Source organism: Aspergillus wentii, assembly GCF_001890725.1.
Source record: "Aspergillus wentii DTO 134E9 unplaced genomic scaffold ASPWEscaffold_4, whole genome shotgun sequence".
Classification (NCBI taxonomy): domain Eukaryota; kingdom Fungi; phylum Ascomycota; class Eurotiomycetes; order Eurotiales; family Aspergillaceae; genus Aspergillus; species Aspergillus wentii.
In genome coordinates this window covers 3,123,505-3,148,931 of record NW_024467835.1, presented here as the reverse complement: position 1 = coordinate 3,148,931, position 25,427 = coordinate 3,123,505, and the positions used below count along the sequence as shown (strand labels likewise).

At 47.7% G+C, this 25,427-nt stretch overlaps 11 protein-coding genes across 11 annotated transcripts; 5 read left to right on the top strand and 6 right to left on the bottom strand.

Annotated features, from left to right (window-relative positions):
- Nucleotides 1-2,700: 2,700 nt before the first annotated feature.
- On the top strand, nt 2,701-3,444 carry ASPWEDRAFT_79182 (uncharacterized protein; the record flags this gene model as incomplete). The annotated part of the gene is made up of 1 exon (XM_040839554.1): nt 2,701-3,444. A coding segment is annotated over one exon (744 nt), but the record flags the coding sequence as incomplete, so codon positions are not given.
- Nucleotides 3,445-4,112: 668 nt separating this feature from the next.
- On the bottom strand, nt 4,113-5,044 carry ASPWEDRAFT_41064 (uncharacterized protein). Its single transcript, XM_040835458.1, has one exon. It carries the CDS (start codon nt 4,591-4,593, stop codon nt 4,369-4,371), a length of 225 nt encoding a protein of 74 aa, XP_040689498.1. The 5' UTR covers nt 4,594-5,044; the 3' UTR covers nt 4,113-4,368.
- Nucleotides 5,045-6,535: 1,491 nt separating this feature from the next.
- ASPWEDRAFT_51779 (polysaccharide lyase family 1 protein) lies at nt 6,536-7,854 on the top strand (the record flags this gene model as incomplete). Its single annotated transcript, XM_040837652.1, has 5 exons — nt 6,536-6,735; nt 6,780-6,923; nt 6,970-7,095; nt 7,142-7,238; nt 7,285-7,854. The coding sequence occupies 5 exons, from the start codon at nt 6,536-6,538 to the stop codon at nt 7,852-7,854; spliced, it is 1,137 nt and encodes a 378-aa protein (XP_040689497.1).
- Nucleotides 7,855-8,424: 570 nt separating this feature from the next.
- ASPWEDRAFT_97953 (ankyrin repeat domain-containing protein) lies at nt 8,425-8,859 on the bottom strand (the record flags this gene model as incomplete). The annotated part of the gene is made up of 2 exons (XM_040839624.1): nt 8,425-8,525; nt 8,577-8,859. Coding segments are annotated over 2 exons (384 nt in total), but the record flags the coding sequence as incomplete, so codon positions are not given.
- A 2,229-nt stretch (nt 8,860-11,088) lies between these two features.
- ASPWEDRAFT_111375 (uncharacterized protein) lies at nt 11,089-13,986 on the bottom strand (the record flags this gene model as incomplete). Its single annotated transcript, XM_040828243.1, has 1 exon — nt 11,089-13,986. A coding segment is annotated over one exon (2,898 nt), but the record flags the coding sequence as incomplete, so codon positions are not given.
- Nucleotides 13,987-14,887: 901 nt separating this feature from the next.
- On the bottom strand, nt 14,888-17,338 carry ASPWEDRAFT_51777 (uncharacterized protein; the record flags this gene model as incomplete). Its single annotated transcript, XM_040837651.1, has 4 exons — nt 14,888-14,956; nt 15,013-16,638; nt 16,693-17,245; nt 17,301-17,338. 4 exons carry the CDS (start codon nt 17,336-17,338, stop codon nt 14,888-14,890), a joined length of 2,286 nt encoding a protein of 761 aa, XP_040689494.1.
- A 722-nt stretch (nt 17,339-18,060) lies between these two features.
- Nucleotides 18,061-18,595, top strand: ASPWEDRAFT_172612 (uncharacterized protein; the record flags this gene model as incomplete). The annotated part of the gene is made up of 2 exons (XM_040830947.1): nt 18,061-18,219; nt 18,470-18,595. 2 exons carry the CDS (start codon nt 18,061-18,063, stop codon nt 18,593-18,595), a joined length of 285 nt encoding a protein of 94 aa, XP_040689493.1.
- A 255-nt stretch (nt 18,596-18,850) lies between these two features.
- On the bottom strand, nt 18,851-19,925 carry ASPWEDRAFT_41058 (uncharacterized protein). The gene is made up of 5 exons (XM_040835457.1): nt 19,814-19,925; nt 19,749-19,761; nt 19,661-19,696; nt 19,179-19,604; nt 18,851-19,130 (listed from the first exon to the last, which is right to left on the bottom strand). The coding sequence occupies exons 1-5, from the start codon at nt 19,877-19,879 to the stop codon at nt 18,964-18,966; spliced, it is 708 nt and encodes a 235-aa protein (XP_040689492.1). The 5' UTR covers nt 19,880-19,925; the 3' UTR covers nt 18,851-18,963.
- An 824-nt stretch (nt 19,926-20,749) lies between these two features.
- ASPWEDRAFT_530957 (D-alanine--D-alanine ligase family protein) lies at nt 20,750-22,249 on the top strand. The gene is made up of 3 exons (XM_040837828.1): nt 20,750-20,769; nt 20,875-21,556; nt 21,620-22,249. Exons 2-3 carry the CDS (start codon nt 21,188-21,190, stop codon nt 22,208-22,210), a joined length of 960 nt encoding a protein of 319 aa, XP_040689491.1. The 5' UTR covers nt 20,750-20,769; nt 20,875-21,187; the 3' UTR covers nt 22,211-22,249.
- A 367-nt stretch (nt 22,250-22,616) lies between these two features.
- Nucleotides 22,617-23,192, bottom strand: ASPWEDRAFT_28422 (uncharacterized protein; the record flags this gene model as incomplete). Its single annotated transcript, XM_040833134.1, has 1 exon — nt 22,617-23,192. One exon carries the CDS (start codon nt 23,190-23,192, stop codon nt 22,617-22,619), a length of 576 nt encoding a protein of 191 aa, XP_040689490.1.
- A 1,096-nt stretch (nt 23,193-24,288) lies between these two features.
- On the top strand, nt 24,289-24,864 carry ASPWEDRAFT_172608 (uncharacterized protein; the record flags this gene model as incomplete). The annotated part of the gene is made up of 1 exon (XM_040830946.1): nt 24,289-24,864. One exon carries the CDS (start codon nt 24,289-24,291, stop codon nt 24,862-24,864), a length of 576 nt encoding a protein of 191 aa, XP_040689489.1.
- Nucleotides 24,865-25,427: the final 563 nt, after the last annotated feature.

The window sequence follows — 25,427 nt, the reverse complement described above, 5'->3', positions numbered from 1 at the left end:
CGCGCAGCATGGACCTCTTACCAACTCACCGCGAATATGTCTTGGACATTCCCAGCAATCAGGATGGCCGGGGAAACTATTATTCAACCGGCCCATCCGCGATTTGCTGGGCGCGATGATCTTTCCATCTGGAAGACACTCAAAGTGGGTTTTCCTAGGCTGATATGGTTGCGGATATGGGTCCCGCCGGGAGGTGTGGATATCGATTGATGCCCAACGATATAAAACTCTTTCGGCCTACCGGCTGTATTATCAGGGGATTTTGGGGGTTTGTTATTCGACAAGGCAGATTGTTAGGGCTGTTGTCTGTCTGGGTTTCTTATCCGGTGCGTGCTTTATCTCGATTTGGGATTGCGGATTCTCTGCATGTGCGATCGGCATCTTGCATTGCCATGACACAATAAATTGCGATAATGCCATTGGACCTAGGCCTTCCATATAATAATATCTGAGATATACCAAACATGGATGAAGATAAGAATGACCAGCCTGACAACACATGACAACCCTGGTACTTCAGTTGACATCATCCACGCGACTATCGAGTTGTGTTCATCCAATCCCGTATACGGATCAAATCCCCCCTACTCCAGATCATCGCAATAGAACGTGGAAGAAACCTCCTATTCATACCCGCAGACACAGACGCCACCTAATATCAAAAGACATGTGATCCATTTGACCGACGCTTGGCTACAAAAGTACCCATTCAGCCAGCCATGCTGAATCGTAGCGGCTCTTTGTCAATAGTACAGACTATCTGGTCTGGGCCCTGGATCGTAAATGGCGTGGTACTAATATTCCGGCGGATTCTGAGATGGCAGGAAGTAGATAGTATGGTCTATAGTTAGATAGATAGGGGTTCGTGTACGTACTCCTTTCTCTATTATGGATATACGGTTGATAGGAACAGTTCATGGTGGAATGGTTAGCCATTGTTTCCAAAGTAGACAGCAAAAGTACGGTTATCAAGCACAGCCTACCTGGAGTGCTATCGCCATACAAGGAACATGCATTCCTTGAATCCTCCATCCTGAAGGCATGCACACATAAGCTTATGCTATTTGCTACAAACGGTAGGTAGACCCTGACGCTAAGGATGCAATGTCACACTTTAGTGCTGACCCTGTGTTTCCGCAGAGTGTCGGACAGCCGAGACATAACTGTACATTAGTAAACGAAGAACGTTTTTTAAGTTCTGGAAGCATCATTAATATGCATTGTCGATATACCTATGCTGTGCTGGAGGCAGCAGGATTTTACGAGGGCATCCAGGACCATACTCAGCAAATGCGTGGACTTTTATGCGTTCATAAAACGTTCCCTTGTTCGCCATGAACAAGCACCCCTGAGTATAATGTCTTTAAATCAGAGAAATTTGCTAGTCACGTTGGCTCGTTATTGAAGCTATCCCGAAAAAACTTGCATTGCAGATCGACACACTGCCGAGGCAGACAAGGGACCCTGTCGCACCGGCCCGGTTGGCGCTTTTCCTTCAACTCTTATCACCACCCATGTTGATAGGATTGTTTCATTTTCCCTGTACATACGCATTGAGTGTGCACTTTATGCATTGTAAATGCCTTCATATATTCATACGCACGGTGATCAATTCGTAATGGATGACTTCACCTGAGATTTTGAGTTCATGGTTAAGCGTTCACGAAAACCCGCGACGATCTCATTTCTCATCAAAAGCGTCCGCTGACTTTATTTTGAATACTCTCGAGCAGCGGTCAAGCGGAAACTGAACGTGCTGACCATCGAGGGTATGCCAACCCCGCAGGAGATCGACTCGATATGGTCTGATGGTCTGAAACGTTCGACAAGGGTGGACTAACCCATGCACATATGCACCCTTAGCATTGTCTTGCGCATTTTCCAGGAACGGTTTGGCTGACGAGTTAGTATTCCTGTGTCCAGACCAAAATGTTAAACTTTGTTGGAGAGCCCTTTCGCGGGAAAAACCGTTACCTTTGTGCGACAGAGCGACTCAACCATGGTAGACTCGACTTCAACCTGTCAAGGGCCTTTATCTCCTGCACAGGCCAAGATCCGAAAAGCAAGATCCGAAAAATGGGCCCCTAAAGATGAGTTCCACAGGTGAACATTTTGTAGTTCGTACCAGACGTGTATATGAAAGCAGAGCTGCTCCAACATCAGCCGTCGTCATAACCCAGCCACAAACCCAAAATGTTCGACAATAATTAAAGCCAAAAACAATTCCAACCAGACACCAGCCTGCCAGAACGCCGTGGCTTGGCCAACCAGCGATCCATTCCTTCAGGAGAAACGTCGGGATTTCGCGTGCTTGTTAACCTTTTCTGCCCAATGCGATGGAGCCCCGAGGTCGAATTGTGGAAATGGCATCAATGGCGATGATCCGCTGCCAATCAGCAATCGCGATTAATATAATAGAGTGCGTTGACCCGCAGATCACCAGATGCAAACGGTTAATCACCTCGTAAAAGTGGCTCATCCAAGCTTCTGGCCCCCCTATCCAAAACTCCAACCCTGCGGAACCAAAAACTCAAATATCACAATGCCTCCGCCTGAAATCCCTCAAGCTGGCGAGAATTCATCACGGACCATGCCGAGCTGACAACAGTGGATATATATATGAAAACTGCTGGTGCTCCATGCACTTCATGCACAGTTTCTCACTTTTTATCTTCCTGCGCGTGGGCATCCCCCATCACCATGGCCGGCGAAACCGGCCCGGTTAACCTGTCGAGGGCGATGGCGATGCTAATCGCGGCCTTTCTCGCCGTCGCCTGCTATAACGTTTTCGAGATCACCGTCTCCATCTTCTCCATCTTCAAGCGTCGGCGGGGGCTTTACTTCTGGAGCATGTTGGTCGCCACATGGGGAATTCTACTGCACGCCATAGCAGTGTTCTTGCGCTTCTTCGCCCTCGCCCCCAACTTCCCCATGTGTGTCTTGGTCGTCATCGGGTGGGTTTCCATGGTCACCGGACAGTCGGTGGTGTTGTATTCGCGCCTTCATCTTGTCACTGGCGACTGGGGACGTTGTCGCTGGGTGTTGTACATGATCATCACGAATGTTTGCATTTTGCATGTCCCAGTCACGATTCTTTTCCTCGGAAGCAACGCAGGCGATGAACGATTCTTAAAACCATTCAACGTCTACGAGAAAATCCAGCTGGCTGGGTTCTGCGCTCAAGAGATTGTCATTAGCGGGCTGTATATTTATGAGGCAGCAACATCCCTCAAACCTGTCTTCCAAGTCAAGGGCATCGCCGGAAAGAAAGTCCTCATCCACCTAGTAATTGTTAATATCTTCGTCATCCTCCTCGACGCCTCTCTCCTCGCTACCGAATATAGCAACAACTTCGCCATCCAAACCACCTACAAACCAATCGTGTACAGCATCAAGTTGAAAATGGAATTCACCGTCCTCAACCGCCTCATCGCCATCGTCCGCCCAAATCCCAGCATCGACGAATATGTCGACCGATGGCGGACTCCCCAACTGCACTCTTCCTCTCAGCGTCACTCGTCCTGTATGGGCGGGTCCAGTTATAATACCACACAGCCACTTCAACTAAATACCCACGACCTAGACGAACTAGGCCACGACAGAAATGACCATCATCTTCAGGAAGCGAACAGTCCACGCAAACCTCCTTCGGTATTCACCCCAGAAGTTGTCACTTCGCGAGAGCGATCGCTCTCCCCGGCGTCGGCTGCACGAGATACGAGGACCTCCTCGGTCATTTCGAATGGGAAATGGGGGACTTCGTTTTATGTTTAGATAATAAAAGCACTTTCAAAAAAACTAATACTTCACATCATCCTGAATGTTGTAAATTGTAGAGAAGAAAGACGAGAAAGAGAACGACGAGCGACCAAAACAAGGCCAGTCCGTATCGGGTTAGCGTAGCGTCTGAAATATAGCCCTTCCGTTTCAGGCGTCTTCGACACTCGCACCTTCCCACTCGCATCTTCCCACACACCACCTTGACTCTTTGCTTCCTCTACACATCTTGAATTCTCATCCAGCGACAAGGAGTTTCCGAAATTTCGAAAATAACTCCTACGTTGATGACCTTGCTTGGTGGGTCCTTTCCCCTCATTATATATTTCGGAGGACCGGTAAGCCTTGAATTATGCATTTTGATGTCAATCAGCTTTCATCAGTCCTACCTCAGTTCTAGACCAAACATTAATAAAATACAATGAGACGTGGCTAATAATTTTGAACACCTTGTAAGCAGTGATATCTGGCGATCAAGTTTCAGAAAATCATCAGCAACGTTTCCTGGTGAAGATTATGCCATGATATCGGGTTTCCCCGCAAGGAGAGCCAGCAGCGAAAGCAACCAATGAAAATAGATTTCCCCAAAGCTCAGAGAACACCGACTTCAATACTACCAAGGCAGTTAGTGAAAGGATATGGTGATTTGGCATCTGATCGGTGCCTCGAGTGACGCGATAACAGCGATAGGTTCCACGACAAAAGGAGGAGCGCATCATCGTCGCCGTCTTTGGATTGATGCAATAAATAATACACCCGAGAGCAAACCAGCCAGATTACTGCGATAACCCGGATGTACAATGACGTGATGTCCATACTGGCCTGGCTTTGGGTTAAGGAAGAATATACGAACACGGGCCATTTGCTGGCGATCGTATTCCGGGCAGATCCCCAGATGCCAACGCTGTCGCCAAGCAGTACGATGGAATTATAGCTTCATTCCAATGGACCTCTATGCAGCGAGTACAGGTAGTCCAAGAGGCTGTGGCCTCGGCTCAGGATATCTGGATATTCTGTTGAGCATATGGTTTCGAATATGCGTCTATGCTGCTCCTCATCTAGTGTCATTCGATACTGGATCCTGAATTTTATCACGGCCGAAGAGCAGTAGAGAAGTGAGCAACATAAAATGATCGATACATAAAGAACGATGGCAGACATTCCTCGGAAAGACGTCAACTTGTCCCGACGTGAAAAAATAGGTCCGGTATGCAGGCATTGGCCACGACGTCAATATTCAAGGCCATTGACCCAAGAGAGAGATCTCTAGCTTACTTGACATGGCTCGATTGCCAGAAAATCCGGATAAAAAGAAAGTTGCGGACTGTTCTATGATCACAGTTGGTGTCTTCGCAGGGCTCTCTGATAGAGCTTGTAGTAGACTGACAGTCGGATGAAAGTAACGTCTTCGAGCCGCTCAAGGGCTTTCATTCATCCTAGAGACCTTTGATGCCGACCACAGAGGTGGCGTCCATTTTGTGTTTTGGATTTTTCAGCTCCTATCACTATGCCTGGTCTATGGCACCATGTTTCAAAACTGCATGGAAACCAACTTCCCGAGCGATATACCACTAAGCGACCGGAGCCAGCTGGTTCTAAATAGTTCCTTTCATCATGATGTTGTACCCATGGATGCGAGAGACAAAGAGGAACATGGCTTCGAATTCATCTAGTGAATGTATCATCTATAACTGACGAATAACGCACTGAAGCATCAAGGAACTATCACGATTCACACTCGGGAAATAATCCAGACGCTGCGCATCAAGCACAAAACTTAAAATAAAGTCGGTATCTGCAAGCGGTCGCCTTTTCGGAGGGTGGTTTATGAGTGATTGGATATGGCTCAGCAAAACCAGGACTCGGGGTTTCCTGACATCTTGAGAATCGTTGATGTCTTGTCACGATGAAATTCCAAGCCATGAAGGCCCTCATAGCGCATTCTTATATCACCCCTTTGTTGGCGATTTTACTGAATGTTGTAAAACTGGAAGTCTGTTTCGCATGAATAAAACCATTTCGGCCTGGGCCGTCGTCTGCCACTCCAGGTGACGAAGTCTGGTTAATTTCAGGGGAATAAATCATATATCCAGAGGAAAGAGAACTCCTCGGGCTGATTTAAGATTCTTGGCGAGGCACTTGTCCATGGGACTATGAATGGTGAGGCATTGCGTGGAGATGAGGTGTTTCAACCCATAACGCAAGTAGTGTGATTCGTGAAACAACCATGCAGTATACATTCTGACTCGGAGGAATTATTCCTATGAAGATATTATCCAAAACCTCCAATCAGTGGGGATATCACATTATCGCATACTCTAACGGCTAGTTTCACACACGCCCACTTTAATTACTCCGGCGGCACCACCAGATGATCCAGTTCGAGGCACTAAACGAACAGGCTTATTCGGGAAGAACCAATGACGATCTCAGCGCTATGTTAACTATATTCTGGACTGTTCGATAGCCTTGGTTGAGCCAAGAAATATATATCATCTTTCATATGAAGGACGCTTTAGAGTGACGCCGTTGCTAATTTTCTTCAGGAAGTTGTCGCCGCGTGTAGCCACGTGCGGGTTCATGTCTGAATCCACCAATAGGAAATACAGTGATAATTTCCACTTCTTCATGTCGGATATTATGCGGATGGGCGGCGGGGTGAGTTGTTTATTTTGTATATGCCGGATGGTGCGATGCGCAGTATAAAAGCAGTCGCTGCAGGCTGCTTCAACACACCAGATACAAACCATCAGCCAAGATGAGATACACCGTTCTTTTCAGTGCCATTGCTGGCCTCTTCCAGTCTGCAGCCGCCGTGAGCGTCTCCGGCGCTGCTGAGGGTTTTGCAAAGGGCGTCACTGGCGGTGGTTCTGCTGCTGCTGTCTATCCCACCACCACCGATGAGTTGGTTTCCTACTTGGGAGATTCGACTGCCCGTGTGATTGTCTTGGACCGGACGTGAGTAATTCAACCGGGTCTGTTGATGAGTGCTAATTGTGTAGCTTCGACTTTACTGGCACTGAAGGCACCACGACTGCCACTGGCTGTGCGCCCTGGGGAACTTCTTCTGGCTGCCAAACTGCCATCAACAAGGATAACTGGTGCAACAACTATCAGTCGTCTGCTCCCAGTGTCAGCGTGTCATAGTAAGTGTTCTGTCTCTCTATACTAAAATCAAATCTGACGATGCAGTGACAATGCCGGTATGCTTGGAATTACTGTCAACTCCGACAAGACCATCCTTGGTTCTGGATCCAGCGGTATCATCAAGGGCAAAGGTCTTCGCATTGTGAGCGGTGCCAGCAACATTATCATCCAGTATGTCATCTATATCATCGATCGATATCTCATTCTAACCGGACAGAAACATCGCCATCACCGACATCAACCCCGAATACGTCTGGGGAGGTGACGCTATCACCCTCAACAACGCTGACATGGTCTGGATCGACCACGTTACTGTAAGCTATCCAACACCATCCTCTATCGTCACTACTGACTAGATAGACTGCCCGCATCGGCCGTCAACATCTCGTCCTCGGAACCCAGGCCGACAACCGCGTCACCATCTCCAACAACTACTTCAACGGTGTCACCGACTACAGCGCCACCTGCGATGGCTACGCCTACTGGGGCATCTACTTTGACGGTTCCAGCGATCTGATCACCCTCAAGGGCAACTACATCCACCACTTCAGCGGCCGCAGCCCCAAAGTCCAGGGCAACACTCTCCTCCACGCCGTCAACAACTACTGGTACGACTCTACCGGCCACTCCTTCGAGATCGGCTCTGGTGGTTACGTCCTCGCCGAGGGAAACATTTTCCAGAACATCGCCACCCCAGTTGAGTCACCTGTTAGTGGACAGCTCTTCACATCGCCTGATTCGAACACCAACACCGTCTGCGCTACTTATCTCGGTCGCAACTGCCAGGTTAATGGATTCGGTAGCTCTGGAAGCTTCAGCCAGGCTGACACTTCCTTCTTGGTCAACTTTGAGGGCAAGAACATTGCGTCGGCTTCGGCTTATAGCTCTGTTACCAATGTGCCTAACACTGCTGGACAGGGGAATCTGTAGATATACTCGTCCCAGAAGTGATGGAATCCAAGGGCTATACATAGCATCACTGTTACTATTTATACATGTACATCATTACTCGATATGGCTATAAAATCAGATCTATAAAGTGGATCGGCACGATGTAAATCACTCTCCACAACGAACACTGCTGATCAGTATCATCTTCATTAAATCTCTTCTTTAATCTTTACTTCATACAATCTATCGTAAATATCCCTACTCAACCTGATAGTCCCTTCTCTCAAACAACTTCAACACTGCCTCCTTCCCATACGTAGTTGCCACATCCAACGCACTCAGCCCTGCCTTATTTTCCTTCCTCGGATCTAATCCTCTCTTCAGCAACTCCTTGAATAACAGTACTGCGTCTCCATCGGAGGCCCCGTCATCGTAATCATCGTAGGTTGGTTCGTAGAATCGGCCAGCGACAACGTGTAATAGCGTATCGCCTACAATATTAACCGCAAAGACATCGTGTAAATCAAGCATGCGTTTCACATCTCCCATGTCCGGTGGCGGGACGAATATCATATCACTACGTTCTTTGACCCTTGCCAGATATGGGAAGAGGGGAGTATTTCCTTCACGATCCCGACCGTTGGGATCGCATCCGCCATCAATGAAGCGGTGATAAAGCTCAGTGTACCCCGCCATGTAGTTTGTTTTGTCTGTACAACCAGTTCCTTCCATCTGATCGGCCGGACTATGAATCATTAGACACGGGGCGAGGAGGTGCAAAGCCGTTTCACCCTTTGGACCGGTGCAGAGCGGGTCAGCGCCGGCGGAGAGGAGAGCCTGGATTTTTCGGAGTCCGAAACAACCGGCCAGAGAATAGTAGAGAGGTGTGAGGCCGTTGTTGTCTGCTGCGGAAATAGATGCGCCGTGAGATATGAGCAACGAGATGGTCTCAGCACTCCCGTTTTGAGCAGTCAGATTGAGAGCCGTTAAGCCTTTATTATCGGTCGCGTTGACATTGACACCGCCGAGAACAAGCTCTTTGACAGTATCACTGACTAGATCACGCCGAGTACTCGTGTAGAATGTTTCACGGCAGGCCAGCAATAAAGGTGTACGGCCATCATTGTCTTTTGCCTCAAAATCAACCCCAGCAGCAGTCAGGAGTGGTCCAAAGAATCCGAAGCAGTATGCTATCTTGTGGAGGGTGTTTTGGCCGTCAGCGAATTTCATCATCGGATCAGCGCCGTACTCAAGGAGGAGTGCAATCAGCGAGGATTTGGCCAGTGCTTTCTTACTACCAGGAGCATCACGACTCTCTACCCAGGAAGCTGCGAGTAGAGGTGTTTCAACTTCCAGTGCAACACCATAACGTCTTCTCTTTCTAGAGACAGGTTCATACATTGTATTTGGGTCCGCACCGGCTTCCAAGATGAGTTTTGTGGCTTCGACATCGTGACTGTCTACCACAGTGAATAAAACAGGGACATTGCCTAGCGACATATCCGCTCCATAATCAAGTAGTTTTCTGATCAACTTCGGTCCCCTCTTCCATGTAACAGCCGTGGTTAGAGTCGATTCACCCTTCGAGGACAAGGCATTGATGTTTGCGCCGTGTTCTAGGAGTACTTCTAACGATTGATCCCTCCAGAACCCGGCCGTATATGAATCTGTGGACCAGGTGCCAATCTTGCCATTCCAATGGCCACTCAGTGCACACAGAAGAGGAGTGTTACCATCACGGTCGCTCAATTCGATATCTGCACCGGCCTCGCACAGAGACCGGAGTGCGGGAATATGCCACCATTTCTTGCCTGCTGCGAAGATGTGGATGGCCGCGTAGAATTTGGGACGTCGATCATCAGCATATTGATCTCCCTTTTCCTCATGGTGCATCACGTTGAGGTCGACACCAAGCTTGATCAGCAAATTGACCATCTGGATATTGGAAAGATCGCGTAGAGCAGCCACGTGCAGAAGAGGCGGGGATAGTTTGTTTAGATCCTCAACATAGGAGGCCATGATTTTCATCATTGATGTCAATCCCCAGTAAGCTACCTTATGAATGGCTGTTAGCCCTTCCGTGTCAGTCGCTGTAGGATCTGCCCCAGCCTTCAGCAGCGCCCCGAGGAGGTTTTCGTTTTTGAGATATATGGCTGTTGAAAGAATGGAGTGTGTCTTGATATCTTCAGGACTGATTTGCTTGACCATATCTTCAACATTTCTTGTTCTCGAAAGATACAACTGATCAGCTAGTGGATTAGGGGGGAGAGCATTCGTGCCTGAGGTGACATTGTGTCTATGAGGTGCCAACACATCTACCGCGCCTTCGCACCCTAACATAACAGCGACTTCGTATGGAGTCTGTCTGAACTTATCACGCACGGTTGGATCTGCGCCAGCAGACAGAAGCAATCGAATGACATTCTGTATCATGTGTGTCTCTTCTTCCTGGGCAATCACTATACCTAGCCCAAGCGATGTTTTCGACCCGTATACGCGGTCCGGATCCATATCAGGTGTAAATCTGCTTCCTCCTCGGCGATTGTCCCAGCCTGATAGCAGCTCATTTTTGCGCTTATTTCTGAGGTCCAATGTATCAACACGATGCTCTGCTGCGGTATGGAGTGGCGCCTGCCCATATTTGTTCTTGGCTGTCGGGTCGGCGCCTGACTGTAGTAAAAGATAAACACATTCTGCGCTACCGGATCGAGCAGCCTCATGCAATGGCGTACAACCTCGTGAGTCCTTGGGATCTATATCCCAGGAATGATTTCGATACAGCTCGCAGAGAAGACCGACGACGTTGCTTTCGCCCGATGCAGCCGCACAATGAAGAGGTGTGCGGCCATCGAATCCTTCGGCTCGTACGTCAGCACCAACGGATATTAAATGGCATACATGGGTTGGTGCCACTGATGCCGCGAGATGAATAGCTGTTAGTCCCTCATGGTCCTTTTGGTGTATGTCAATCCCCAGGTCTGGCTTCAAGAGGAAGTTGATCCTCGAAATAGATTGGTTGTCCGATTCCAGGCCCGCTGCCATATGCAGTGCCGTTCGCCCAAGGTTATTGCGTTTATTCGCCACTCCTCCGATCTCGATGATAGTAGTCAATTTCTTCTTTACCGCGTTTTCCACCACTGCATCGTGAAATGGCGTGTTCCCGCCATAATCAACCGCGTTGATATCCACCCCTGCTTGTACCAGGGATTGGACAGTATCCAAAGTCTTTTTTGAACTACCATACCAGTCGATGCCACTAATAAAAAGGTGAAAACACGATTTGTTCTGAAAGTCTCTAACAGTCGCATCGGCACCAAGACGAAGTAACTCGTGGGCAAAATGATGCTGTACATTCTCGCAGGCAGCAAGCAGGGCTGTCCTCCCCCGTATGTTCTTCGACTCGAGGTCGAGGCCTTTATCCACCATAAGCTTTATACCTTCGACTCTTCCCTGACCGCCGTTCCCCCAGCGAAGGTTATACACGCAGGTATTTCCATCGTAGTTCTTGATCGTTGGGTCTGCATAGGCTAGCCATTCCTCAATATGTTCGCGCTCCAGGCACCACGACGTGCAAATATGATGCAGAGCTGTATTTCCGTCAGGGTCTTGTTTGTTGACGTCCGCCCCATTGTCGACAAAAGAACGTATATCAAAAATCTGCTGTTTTGCCATCGTGATCAAAGGGGTAAGACCTTCGTGGTTGATGGCATTTATATCAGCACCCGCTTTTACAAACAGCTCCACCACCTGCTTACGCTCCCTGCACCAGGAGGCTTTATGGAGGACAGTGTTTCCTCTATTGTCTGTTGCACGTGGGTCGGCGCCGTGCTTGAGAAGCAATGATACGAATTCCACCGCTGGCTTGGAGTGTCTCTCTCCGAGAAGAGATTGATCCTCGTATGCAAATAGTGGTGTTTCGCCATCATAACAACGTGCATTGATATCGCATCCTGCTTGCACCAGTAGACGTAGGACATTTCCCATATCCCCTGTAGGTATCCGAGGAGTTCGGTCATACATTTTTTGGTCTTGCAATCGGGCCCAACCTTGTAACGGAGTGAATTCGTGGTCGTCGCTGCCATTCCTTGAGGTGATGCGAACGTCTGCACCATGGTCGAGCAAGATACGGACTGTTGCAGAGTTTCTATAACAGGCAGCCACGTATAAGGCTGTGTTTCCTTTCTCATCTTTCCGGTTGATGTTCGCCTCGATTTCGGGGTGTTTCAGTAACACTGAAAGTACATTGGCCTGCCCTTTGGAAGCGGCCCAGTGAAGGTGAATATCGTCTCTTTGGCGAGGGTTCATGTAAAGCGCCAATGCATCAACTGCTTCAGTATTACCCAACTCGCACGCATACTGCATGGGCGTTTTCCCATTCGTAGACAAACTCCAGGATGCCCAGGATCGATCCTCTCGGGATTTTGGCTCCATCGGGTCAGCACCGGCAGTGAGAAGGCCCTTCACAACCTCGCTATGGTTGCCTTTAGATGCATGATGAATAGGAGCCAGGCCGTCAAAATCTTTAGTGCTCACGCTTGTGGTGCGATTAATCAAAACAGCTGCAGTTTTTGAATGGCCCCCAATCGCCGCGTGGGCTAGTGGACTGCGTCCGTATGAATCCGCCCGATCTGCATCATCTCCCTTATCCAACAGGTACGAGGTATATGAAACCAAGCCTGACTGAGCAGCCACATGCAGAGGATAGAATTCTTTCGGGAATATGTCCTCTGTGGAAAACCAAAAAGCCTTCCAGCTTTCGAATGGGTGGGCTCCATACTTAAGTAAACTGTCTAGCGTTTCGAACAGGCCTGTATCTAATTTATCACACCTTGCCGCGTGATAGGGCCAGTTCTGGTAGGTGTATTGGAGAAAAGGGAAGCGAATCATCAAAGCTCGGCGTTCTTCTGATATCTTGTGGTCATCATCCTCTTCCTCCGCTGTCATCAGCGACCAGCTGTCAAAGCACCCCGATAAAAGATAATCGACACATGTGATTGTCAGATTCCGGTGGACATCTGATGATATCAAAGATGGGAATGACTTGGATGAACTGACCCTTCCGTCATCAAGAAGGAATTCCGTAAACGAATGATGAATTACTTGAACTGTTTCATCTTCCAGTATCTCAACTAACGGGCCACACGCAGATCGGATCATGAGCTTTGCGTCTCGTGTATCGGCCTGTCCCCAACGATTTGGATCTGAGTTGACCACAATAGCGAGTTCGGTTAAACGAAGCGCCCGAGACGAATGTGTGATCCATGAGAGCAGTGAGACTTGGAATTCACGGGATATTTTAGAAAGAACGGAGTGCTCATTGAGTATATCTGTGTACATATCCACCAGGCTACCTGGGAGGCGGTCTAGCTGGTCGTGAATCGGATCTCCACTTTGAAGCACCTTGTCTAGCATCAGTCGGGCGTAAAGAAAAAGACTTTGGGATTTCTGAGAGAGGGCATCCTGTATTGCAGATCGATCATCTGAGCTCATTTGCCCCTCTCCCTGTAAACCCATGCGATGATTGATATAACTACTGATATCCTTCCCGATCATACTCTTTGCAAGCTGTAGATCAAGGAGCGAAATGTGGTTAGGCTGGCCGCCAGGTGGAGCATGCCGGCTTGTAATTGCCACTTTGACTGATGAAGGCTTGAGCTGCCCTAATCGAAGAAGGTCGAGGACAATACCCTGATCGGCTGTAAGCTCATCCATTGCATCAAAAACAAGATAAATCTTGGGAAATCTCGGTAGAATAGCTGTCAGCACCGCGGAGAGATCCTTGAACGGCACCTGTTCGACGTCGGGGAATCGAGCCATGAGAGGCTGCAACTCCACAGGCAAGATTGCGCTGTAGCCCAGGGCTTGAAACAAACAATCTCGAAGAAGACATTTCGGGTCGCTATTCAACGCGAGGATGCGTCGAGAGAAAAAGAAGAGCACCGGTGCGTTCTCACGCTGAGTCACATTAATCAAATTGGCTGCGATGACGGATTTGCCGCTTCCTGGGATGCCCTTAATCCAAAGGACGCCAGTGTCATCAGAGTCATACCATTTCTGATACTGCTCAGTCTGAAACAGCCAGTCTCCAGTGGCAGGAGCGTGGTTGTTCAGGTGTTTGCGATATTCACTGCCTTCTGAGTCGAACTCGGTCGGCGACAACCACTGTCGCATGCTGTCGAGGAGCGGAGATGAAACTGTCTGGTTAGCTTGGTCATTCCGATTTATCGCGGATAAAATCCTACCACTCTGCTGGTTTCCATCTGTGCCTTTCTTGTTAGCTTATCCACTGGGTATACTGATTGATGGTGCTTACCATGATTGACCATAACAAAATCGTCCTCCATGTTTGTTGTTGGGTTGAAGATGACAGCAAGTGTCGCTAATTAAGAAAGAGGGGCGACCATGTGATCTGCAGGCAGCAACCAGCGCGAATACGAGAAAAATGATAAAATATTTTTTAAACAAGAGCAAGTGGTATGGATTTCTGAATTTGCCCTTAATCTGGGCTTAAAGTTGGCGATGTAATGGAAATATCGGATAGCATCCCTGACAACCAAACAATGCCGTGGGATCACTGAATGTTCTTGATTATCAAATCGTCATTCTGGTCGCTATTCAACTCTGATCAAGGAACCAGTATATATCACTCTTCACGTCTCTGGAAACTGTCAATTGCCGCAGAACTGTCCTGCGCACTCTCCCCATCACCATCAAACAAGCCCCATTGGATAAGGACAGATGTGGAATCTTGGGACCCCGGCTTGAGACATTTCCATTCATATCAAGCGTCACATCCTTTCCGGCAACTTCAATATTGATAATGGCGATACCACGTTTGATATATTGCCCAATCCCGTGAATGTAAAGGCTAATAAACGTGTCGGTTAGTCAGGTAATGAAGCCGTTGTCACTGCTGGCATTGACTTGCTCTCGGGAACATAAATCAGCGCGATGCCCTCATAGATCTGGATACTCATAAAGTATTCATGGGCTGTTTGGATCTTCTGGGCTGCATCCAAATAACTGCGGTCTAGATTGCCGAGGACGATGTCCACGGTACTTGATGAGATTATCAAGTAAACCCACTCTCAACCCAATTGATTGGCTCTGTGATCCCGAAATCAAAATTGTTGACGGGCATCTGAAAGGGGCGTTAGTGAGGTTACTGATGCGAGTTGCAGTTCCATCTAAACTTACCATGAAACTCCAGTCCCCAATCAAATCCGGTAATGTATCAGCGGGGATATCATCTATTCCGTCCAGGTGTATTCCAATATCTTCCTCGCCCTTACCCTGGCTAACCCTGTCTTCCAAGATCGATACACATCTTTCCAGCACGTCTTCGGCGGCTTTCGTTAGGAGTTCTGGGAACTGGCTTTCAGGGAGGCCTCGCATAAGGCCTCCGACCTGTTCGCAGATGACAGATAAGAAAAGATAGCCTTTGACATTGACCTGGCCAACCTCGATGGATCGCAAAGCCCACTTCCTTCCATCATCCAGGACCGAAAGTAGGTCGCGCCGCAATGGTACGGGACCTAAACTGTCTTCCTCTTGTAGCTGAGCCCTGAGCTCTGCGGCAATAAGAAGGCAGGCTTGGGCGGAGATTGTGCGGAACAGGCCCGATCCGCAAAATGCAAGGCGTGTCAGATAATCCGAATGTGCTGGCAAAAATTCAGTTTGGGACGCAGCAGCCATGATAGGCGATGATGGATAGACGGCACACCACATTTTGAGTGACGTGTCTACTACAACCTTCCTGGAAAACGCGTAGGCTGTTTCGTGTGTCGCTGGAGCAAAGAAGGGCTCGTGAAGAGCCAAAAAGTAGCGACGTACGAGGTAATCCAGGGTGCGTATTTGAAATTGAGATGGTGAGTTGCCGCCCCCAGAACTGTATTGTTGAATCATCCGACAAATGGCCTTGTATAATCTTCTTAGCTCAGAATCCAGTCGAAGTGTTTCATTGTAAGCACTTGAAACTCCAATGCCATTCAAAGCCTTCGCAATAGCAAGCCGAACTGGGAACATCTTTCGAAGTGCTAAGGCAATTGACATCTGGGTAAAGGACCCGTCTGGCTGCGGTGTGGGGTCCTCAGCCATGATCTGCTCGTCGTCAAAATTACCCGGTGGCTGGGTATCAAAATCATCGAGGGAGAAGAGTGGTGGTCCGCCAGAGTTCATACTCGTTTGCAGGTTAATTTCTAAGACAGTGTTCCATACTCGTCGACGCATTTCTGCAACGAATGTTGTTGATTTCGGGAAATACAGAGGGTCTCGATGCAGTCCCATGTATACTGCAGTCCGCATGACATTCCCGGCCGAGACCCAGGACAACCCTCCCTCCACGCCAACGAATTCTCGGGCAAACAAAAGCAAGATGCTGGTCTGAAGAAATTGAACGTTAAGCCTAGACTTGAACTCCGGCTGGGAAATCCATGTCTGTGCCTCATAGATCCATCGGATCGCCGAAGTGCGCAGAGAGAACCGATCATCATACATGACGGCTCCGATGGAGAGAACCAACTTCAGCTGAATTATGAACGCCATATCAGGCGTCGTTTCCGAAACCCAGACTGCTTCATAGTCTTGCCTAAATGTCGGAATGTGCAAGATGCGATGAATGCCTTCGATCGTTCGGAGATAGATATCGACGAGTGAGTCAGCCACATCTTTTGCAGGCAAGTCGGTAGTTGGTGGTGTGGGCCACGTGGGATTTTGACGCGACTTGATCACTCTGGCCAGGTATTTACATTTGTGCACATTAAGAAAACATTTTGAATTTTCGTTTTGGACACAAGGCTCAATCGTCTCAAGGACGTCCCAGAACTAATCGCAGGTAAGCCGATGATTGTTCTGATTTCGTGTCCTGTAACAACCTACCTGAGCGGTCCCATTCATCCAATGGCTCTGTCCAAAAAGGCGAGTCTTGTGCATGATGGTGCGGGGGATTGTCGCATCTTGGCCAGCGGCGGGCCTTTGGTGGTGGACGTGGAACGTCCCGGCGAGATATGACTTTATTGTCGTGATATTGGTATCAGAACTGGCATCAGTAGAAGTAACTGGTCTCCGCGTTGCTTTAGACAGCTGCTCCTCAAGTTGCTTAATTCTGAACCTCAACGACTCAACCTCCCTAGCAGATGACTGGCTGCCTGGAGTCGACGGCGCGGTGGAACTGGCCACCAATTGGCCTGACTGAAGAGTTTGGGCTGTTGTGTCGCTGCTCACGGTCGAGCCTTGATCAAGCGACAGTGTCTGACGTTCTTCGGGCTCTCGGGCCCGATCAGGCGCAGTTGTTTGGCCATGGCGAAGGCGTTGTCGTGGAGGGGGCGAGAGACTCTCATACACGCAACGATTCTTTTTAGACCGCAAGCAGTTGCTGCATGGGTATTCCCGGTTGCATTTAATCTTTCTTTTTCTGCAGAGAGTGCATGATCTGGATTCTTCGTTTCAACACAAGTCCGGTCGGGGATTTTCCATCGAGCACTTACACGGGCGGTCTTCTGCGCCGGCTTTTCGGCTCGGCCATCGGGTTCGCCTGCAAACTCACACTCGGGTCATCCATATTTTCTCCGACAAAAACAATTCAGATTGTCACGGCTTTCTGTTTCTCATCTTCAACTGGGGGAAAAAAGAAAAGAAAACTGGAACAGAAGGATGGAGACTGTCAGATCAGAGCTCGGGAACTGCGCAAATGGTCCGTCTCACCCGCCATTCCCCGGCTCCGACCCCGCGTTCGCATCCGCCTTATCTCCGATCTCCGGTTGAGCAGTTCATTGCTCCAGCCATGTGCTATTATTCTATACAACATCTCAAGTTCTTGCTTGGTCATGATCATCATATTATTTTAGCCTTGGAACTATAGCGATCTGTCAACAGCCCCTCTGTTGCACGTCTCGATTGGTACATTGGATAGGGGATCAAATGTATATCACCATGGCGTCTACAAGATAGATCTACCGGCAACATTGCCTGGTCTGGATTTTATCTGGCAGTCGTCACGAACTATTCCAGCAGGAATATTTGTCAATTAGTTGAATGAACGTAACCAGGGCGATTCTCTGCAATCTTCAAATACAGAGTCACAGAAATCCCTGCGTGTCAGAAATGGCAAAGATCTTTTCAGCGCGAGACAAGGCTGTACCTTCTGATTACTTCTTTTACTTTTGCGCGCCTCCATCACAGCTCAGCATCTCTTCAATGTGATAACTGAATCGCATTCAAATCTGCTTTTATCATTAAATACACACAATGCGACTGATTCATAATACCACATTGACGGTAGTGAAGTTCACCCCAGACCGTGTCCCACCACATGCCATCCTCTCTCAAGCTTGGGGAGAAGGAGAGATTCTGTTGAGTGACATTGAAAAGGGAACTGCCCAGACCAAAGCTGCATGGGGCGTGTATGTATGTAGCCACAATGCAATACAACACCTGAGTTACATAGTGATTATCCAATGATAGTCCATATTTAAATAGGTCATGCGATAAGTATGTGTGTGGCTGATATAGTACTCATAAATGCTAAAGACTAAGAAAATACCAAGCCTTTCCAGAATCTAATTCCAACCAATGAAGATGCAAGTATCATGATCAATCAAGTTATTTATGCATTTATACACTGTGGATTATACGATCATCATACTAATAGCTTCAGTTCAAACTAAGCATAGCATCACATCTTCAAACCAACAACATGCGTCTCCAAATCCTCCCCTTCGTCACTATCTTCTCCACCTTCGCTAGCACCAACCCAACTGAAACCGCCGGTATCCACGGCTGATGAGGCTACTGTGGATGGGACAATGAAGCAGACAACGCTACAATAATCGAGGCCACAAAGCAGACCTGTCGACATGTCGAAGGCCACTGGACGCTGAGGAGGTGCAAGGGCGGGGCGATAAATTGCGACTTTGATGAAATGTCACTAGGCAACTTTACAGAGTCGTGCAATTATAAAGGACATGAATGGTCGGTTTCCCATATTCTTGGTCATATCGTCGAGAATTGTACCGAGATTGAAAGGGTGGTAAATCTAAGGGGTCTTTTCTAATTGAGATAATGGTGTAATTTGAGTACAAGTAATGATGGTGTATATTAATATGCTGTATGTCTGCATAGATTTTCTATCAAAGGTGATCCTCGTGTGTATCATGCAGCATCTTTGAACAACTCAGGGAACAAGGTCCTCAGTTCATCCAAATCCTGTATCGCATATTCCGATGCTGGCACTTGAGGTGCAGGAACCATAGACTCCACGAAGTGGACGGTCCTCCAGCCACGAACTGAAGCATGTTTGCAGTTCAAAAAGGAGTCATCTTTATAATCATTAGCCCCTTGCAATTCTAAGGACCACAGTAACATACCGATAAAATAACACTGCTCCGTAGACAGCGCCCCCGCTTCCATTTCCGCCTTCTCATACATCTCAGCCGATGGTTTGCAGACAAGTGGGAGCTGGCCATAGTCGCAATAAGTAATACCCTCGAATAAGTCCTCGATTTGCAGTATTGTTATCACACGCTTTGCATGGGTCACGTAGGCATTGGTAAGAAGCCATAGCTTGACTTTTGTCGTGTCGAAGCTTTCGAGTAATTTTCGCAACTTCTGGTCTGGTTTTAAGATGTCATCTAATGGCAGCGCATCGTCGACTTCGCGATTGAAGACGAGGGGATCGATCTTGTGGTGGCGAGAGAGGCCTTCGATTGCAAAGCCGTATTCTCGGTAGTATCGTCGATGGAGGTCATGGGCTTCTTCAGCACTGATGGAAAGATGGGTGACGAAGAATTGGCCTATAAGCCTATGATTTAGAAATAGTGGACAGTAGTATAGAGGTTGAAAGACTGACGGATCAATTTCTGCATTGCCTCCAATACATTGCAGGCTGTATGTGTCTTGTTAGTCTGTGCTGAACTACTGGTGGAAATGACTCGTACATCTGGAATAGAGCTGAACGGCATTAGTTAGTGTCATTGTCCAATTTTAGAAACGTTGTACATACACAATTATCTATATCAAAGAAGAAAACTGGCCTGGTATCAGGCGTTGCGTTTGGATTTGGTGCCATTGAGTTGGTATATATAAAAAGGCTATGCAGATGAAATGAAGATAATTAATACAGGGGATGGATCAGAGAGTAAATATAAACATGCGCATGACTCATGTTTTAATACCACGATCTATATTTAAACTCGCTAAATAGTTGATTACCAATCAGAATTGAAGTTAATCGCTCATGGCTCAATGTGCTACTTTTGATCTATTTGATAAGATCTTTTACCCAATTCGGTTTAACCGAGGTCTGACTCTGATATCTTGATCGATATCAAATATGGAGAACTAATCATCACTATTAATTGTTTCGAATTGGCGACCTTATTGTCATTATGAAATTTGTATAATGACCCACCATTCAATCTTTGTCAAAAAAGCGTTCCAGCACCCCTATTCTGACATCCGCCATCTGCATATCTGGTGTGACTCATCTGCAAGGGTTGGGGTTTTAGGAGGCGGGGAAGCCGACATTTCTTAGATGAAATTTTTAATGCCAAGAGCAGGGCCGTAGAAAAGATAAAAGCCTGGCTTTTTTTATGGAGACGATCAACGAGTGGGTCATTGTAGATTCTGCTGTTCGTAACATTATTCTGCCAAGGCTAGGCTTTGGGCATGGAGACAATGAGTGGGAAATGGAATAATATATGGAAAGGTATGAATCGTCGATTAGAGTTTTTGGCTGAACCTTGTTGAATATGACAGCCAAACATGTTTTTGGCAACCCCACACCTGAGACACTCTGACGCAAAGACATATAGGAATCTCATATAAAGCACAGCTTAATAAAAGTAGTATAACTAATATCAACACATATTTCATTAGTATATATAAATACTCCATCTTTCTGTTATACTCGACTAACAAACGCGAAAAAAAAAAAAGATATAAATCAAAGATATTGAGGTGAGTGTGAATATGCCTTACTATTCAGGCATCAATCTCACGGAATATCTAATATTGTAAACGTAATTTTATTTTTTCAAAGGGTCCATGGTAATAGATTGATAGATAAAGTCTGTTTGTGTCGAGATCTTTCAAATGTGGGGTTGATGTAGATGGGTGGTAATGTTTCTTGGTTGATTACATCACTGTACCATAATAATGTAGCAGAAACAGGGTATAGACGTCATGACCAAATATAATGTTAATGATGGCTGTTTTCAGTTTATGGCGTGATTAACATTGAAATAAGTGGCTGACCATACGGACCTGACATAGATGGAGATTGGGATTATCTTTAAATAGCCCTTCCTGCTCCCGTCGGACTCGAATTAACTCGTAATTCAACCACTCCCCATTATTCGACTTGCATACTGCCAGAATGGCGAACGAGGAAATGCCTCGCCTCAGAATAGCTCTAATCGCCGAGCAGCAATCGGCCTACCTCCAACTGGGCTATTCCGAAGACGAATGTGCGGCCCTCACACATGATGGAGAAGTCCAGGCAGTGTCCACCACACTCAGAAAGCTGGGCCACCACGTCACGCTCATCCCAGGTGTTCAGCCGCTAGTGCAGCAGCTGGCAGCTGGCAAGCATCACGAGTGGGATTTGGCATTCAACATGGCACAGGGCTTCCATGGATCGGCCCGTGAATCGCAGGTCCCAGCGCTCCTGGAAGCATACCAAGTTCCATACACATTTTCCGATGCTGCAACGATGGCGTTGTGTCAGAATAAGGCAAACACCAAGGTATCATTGGATGTCTTCCTTTGAAATATGCCGAGTTGACTGAGCATTGTGTGGCGATCTTAGATTTCACTCGCCTATAACCACATCCCCACTTCGCCTTTCGTGGTGATCCCAGCTCGGCAATCAGACATCCCAATGTCCACCAAAACATTGCCACAGTACCCCCTCTTTGTCAAGCTGGTGACTGAAGGATCGTCCAAGGGAATCGATCCCATGAGCAAAGCCAATGGACCGGTGGAGCTACAGCGGGCCGTGCAGAAACTCAGGGCCCAATTCCCAGGCCAGGATATCTTGGTGGAATCTTTCCTGCCGGGACGGGAATTCACAGTGGGAATTTTGGGCAATGGCGCTGACAGCAAGGTGATTGGAATAACAGAACATGTCTCCCAACAGCCTCCCAGCTCTGATGAAGAGGGGAGTGACGGCTATTACGGTATAGACTTTGTGAGCAGAAAGTGCAAGTCCAACAAGGGGTTGGTAGTCCTCGATCATGACTGCTCTGATATCAGTGACCCCCAATTGAAAGCCGCCAGCCAAGTTGCTTTGGATGCATGGAGTGCCTTTGGATGCAACGATGCTGGCCGTGTCGATATTCGATTTGACTCTGAAGGGCCAGATTCTGTTCCAAATGTGTTAGAGGTGGGCTTCCCATAATGACATGAGTCCAACTACCAAAGGTCCAAACTGACTCAATATACTCTACAGTTGAACCCCATTTCTGGTCTCCTTCCGGGCCATTCCCCGCTGGCAAGAGGTGCTGAGAAAAATGGGATTTCGTTCGAGATGCTGGTGGGTGCAATTGTTGACAGTGCAGTGAAACGAACCTGCCAGGCGACTCCCAACTAGTATAGCTTCCATGCGTGGTAATATACATCTGACTTACTGGGGAATAATAAAAATATGGTGATTCCTACTCTTAAGGAAGGAATATGGCCTATAATGTTTACAATATGAATATAAATGAGGTTTTTGCTATCAAGTATTCTGATGCAACCGGGGATGTATCCCAACTCATAATTCAGTAAGCATATCTCCTATCTCATATCCATACCACACATAACTAAATAAAACCGTACGCAGCAGCAGCAACCGCAGCGGCCGCCGCTCCTCCAACCCCAACATGTCCAGCGGCAGCAGCATCAGGCGTCTGCGTAGCCTGAGGGGCATTCAACTTATCCACTCCTGCCGTAACCGTCAACGGCTGATAATAAATATCATCCGAGCTATATGAGGTCTTCCAAGTCGTCGAGCTGGAACGAGAAACCCCCAGCGTGGAACCGTAAATTCCCGCAGAGCCAGAGCAAGACGCCGCAGTCGAGGAAGTGACATCGCAGTCATTCATCAAAGTGAGTTTAACATTAACACCGAGGGTCTTGGTTGTGTAGACGGCGGAAAAGGTCATAGTGGAAGGACCAGCGGTGATGGTGACGGGGTCATCGAGGTCGCAGAGGGATGTGGGTGCGTTGTCTTTACATTGCATCGCGAACGTTGTCGCGATGGCATTAGCGCCGACGACACTGGCTTCGACTCCGGATAGGGGAATAGTTGTTTCGCCCGCGTTGAACACTTGGACGGTTGTTGTCTGTGCCGAGATGGCGGTGGCCAGAGCCAAGAGGAGGAGGTAAATGGGCTGCATGATGCGGTGTAGATATTGGAATTTTCGACGCAAGGGGTATGCGGGCAGAAAAAAGAACGGGGAGAACGAGGCTTATATAGCGGGGATACAGTCAAAGCAGCAGGCGCGAGGGTGATTTTGCCCTCCCGATGGAGGCTCAAATATGCCCAAGTAAGGCTGAAAAGACTCTTGGTATAGATTGCTCTGACTCGTGTCATGGATGTGATTGGTCAACTGCTGACACGATACGAACTCCAAGCCACTAGTTCAGATCATGATTGGTAGAAGGTCATGTGTCTGCTTGTCCGACAGCGTTGGTCCAGTGACATTTCAGACGTGGGACAGTGATACCCCTCAGCCTTATGTCTGACATACAGATGCAGTTAGCCCAGTGACTGTTGGCATTACGTTTTATTTTAAGTACTGGTATATTCCGAGTTTCCGAGTTCATAAATCCTGTTTATGAATATTTGAAATAGAGTTCCCTAGATATGTACAGCCTTTTCTACCTATCAGACCACGGTGCTGTAGGTTTGTACTACTATCAATCAAGTTATGCATTCTGGTCCGACTATTGATGCAACTGTCTTCTCGGGCACTTGGCCGATATTCTAAGAATGGACTGAGATATACAAGATATCCCATTAGTTGAAAATATCATACCTGATTATAATGATTAAAAATTATTTAGCTCTAGCTAACTCTGAATTATTGATGAACCGAAAGACTATTGTTATTGATTGAGGGTCTCAGGACTTTGCCATGTGGGAGGCGGTCTATTCCCCTTTGGGCTAGCTTGATCACATCTGCAGCCACTCACAGCGTCCGCTGGCAGACTTGTTCTGATGAAAGCCACTATGTAGTTCTATGCATTGCTACATCAGTATTAATGCCTCATTGGAGTCTAATCTTGCCAACCAGTACATATGACCTGTTTAGGTCTATATTAGCCAGCCCAATGCATCGTATCAACCCCTTTCAAGACCTTGGCAGCAGCTCAATCTTTGGGTATAATAGATGCTCCCGCAGATGGGCTGGTTTATTTTCTGTTTCTCTTCCGCCAAACTACTTAACACTACTATTCCATCTTATACCCTACTTATATCTTAATACCATAATGCCTTTTATCAAGTTCCTCCTTGCCGCGGCCCTGGCCACTTGCGCCGCGGCGCAGACCTCCACCACCACCACTGCCTCTGCCACCGATTCCACCACAGTCATCTCCATCTTCCACGGCGGTGCCACCCCAACCGAAACGACCAAGCCAAACACCAGCCTCGAGGCCAGCGTCATCACAGCGCACTCCGGCACCACCATCCTCGAAGTCGGCTGCAAGGGCAACTGCGAGAGCACCTCCTACACCGTCTCCCAGGGCCCCTCCACCTACCAGCAGAGCATCTCCCAGAACTTGACCAAGTCCGTCAAGGCCTGCAAGATCACCTCCTCCACCAAGAGCGCTGTCTGCACCGACCGCACTACCTACAGCATCGGTGGCACGGAGACTTCGTCTGTTCGGAGCACCTCCACCTCCTACGATTCGAAGAGCATCACCTACCAGCCTGTTACCGTTACTGCTGGTGTTGAGAAGCTGAAGAAACCCGAGGCTACTCATACTACCGATTCTGGTGCTGGGCGTGTCGGCATGGGAGGCGCTGCTGTCGTCGCTGCTGCTGCTGCTGCTCATTTGATTTAAGATTGGGGTTTATCTGGGTTGCTGTCTGTATAGTCACCATGTCTAATGTTCAGGGAGGTCATGAATTATGGTTTAAGTCGGTAATTAATTTGTCAATAAAGGGATGTTCGATGGTCCTATATCTCAGTTAATTTCAATTTAATCTCAATAATAGCCATGTATATAAAAAGTCACTCGCTCTGTAGTAGTGAAAAGATATGCTACTATCTTAAAAAAAAGGATACTGATATCTTTGGTTTTCTGATAATTTGTAGTTGATTGATTGGATTAATGAAATGATATGTGCATATGATGAGGGACTCGACTAGTAGTGGGTCGATGGTATGTGGATGGCACCAATTAATGGACTTCAACCTAACCTAATATTTAATCTGGACGTCTTTTAAAAGACAGACCAAAGGACAGATAACTTAAGATCTACATATATCAAGAATAACGAATAACGAGTAAACAAAACACCATACGCATAGTGCCATCTGTGCTGAATCTATTGTTGGTGCTTCGTCACCTTATTTAATGTGCCTTATGCTGATCATTTCGCAGCCTTGGAGGCTGAAAGCAAT

Coding starts and splice junctions, on each gene's coding strand:
- ASPWEDRAFT_41064 (XM_040835458.1), bottom strand. CDS start 4,593: ATGGACATCACGTCATTGTACATCCGGGTTATCGCAGTAATCTGGCTG.
- ASPWEDRAFT_530957 (XM_040837828.1), top strand. CDS start 21,188: ATGGCGAACGAGGAAATGCCTCGCCTCAGAATAGCTCTAATCGCCGAG. Junction 21,557..21,619: donor AGAATAAGGCAAACACCAAG/GTATCATTGGAT, acceptor TGGCGATCTTAG/ATTTCACTCGCCTATAACCA.
- ASPWEDRAFT_41058 (XM_040835457.1), bottom strand. CDS start 19,879: ATGGCACCAAATCCAAACGCAACGCCTGATACCAGGCCAGTTTTCTTC. Junction 19,605..19,660: donor GGCAATGCAGAAATTGATCC/GTCAGTCTTTCA, acceptor ATAGGCTTATAG/GCCAATTCTTCGTCACCCAT. Junction 19,131..19,178: donor GGAGCAGTGTTATTTTATCG/GTATGTTACTGT, acceptor ATGATTATAAAG/ATGACTCCTTTTTGAACTGC.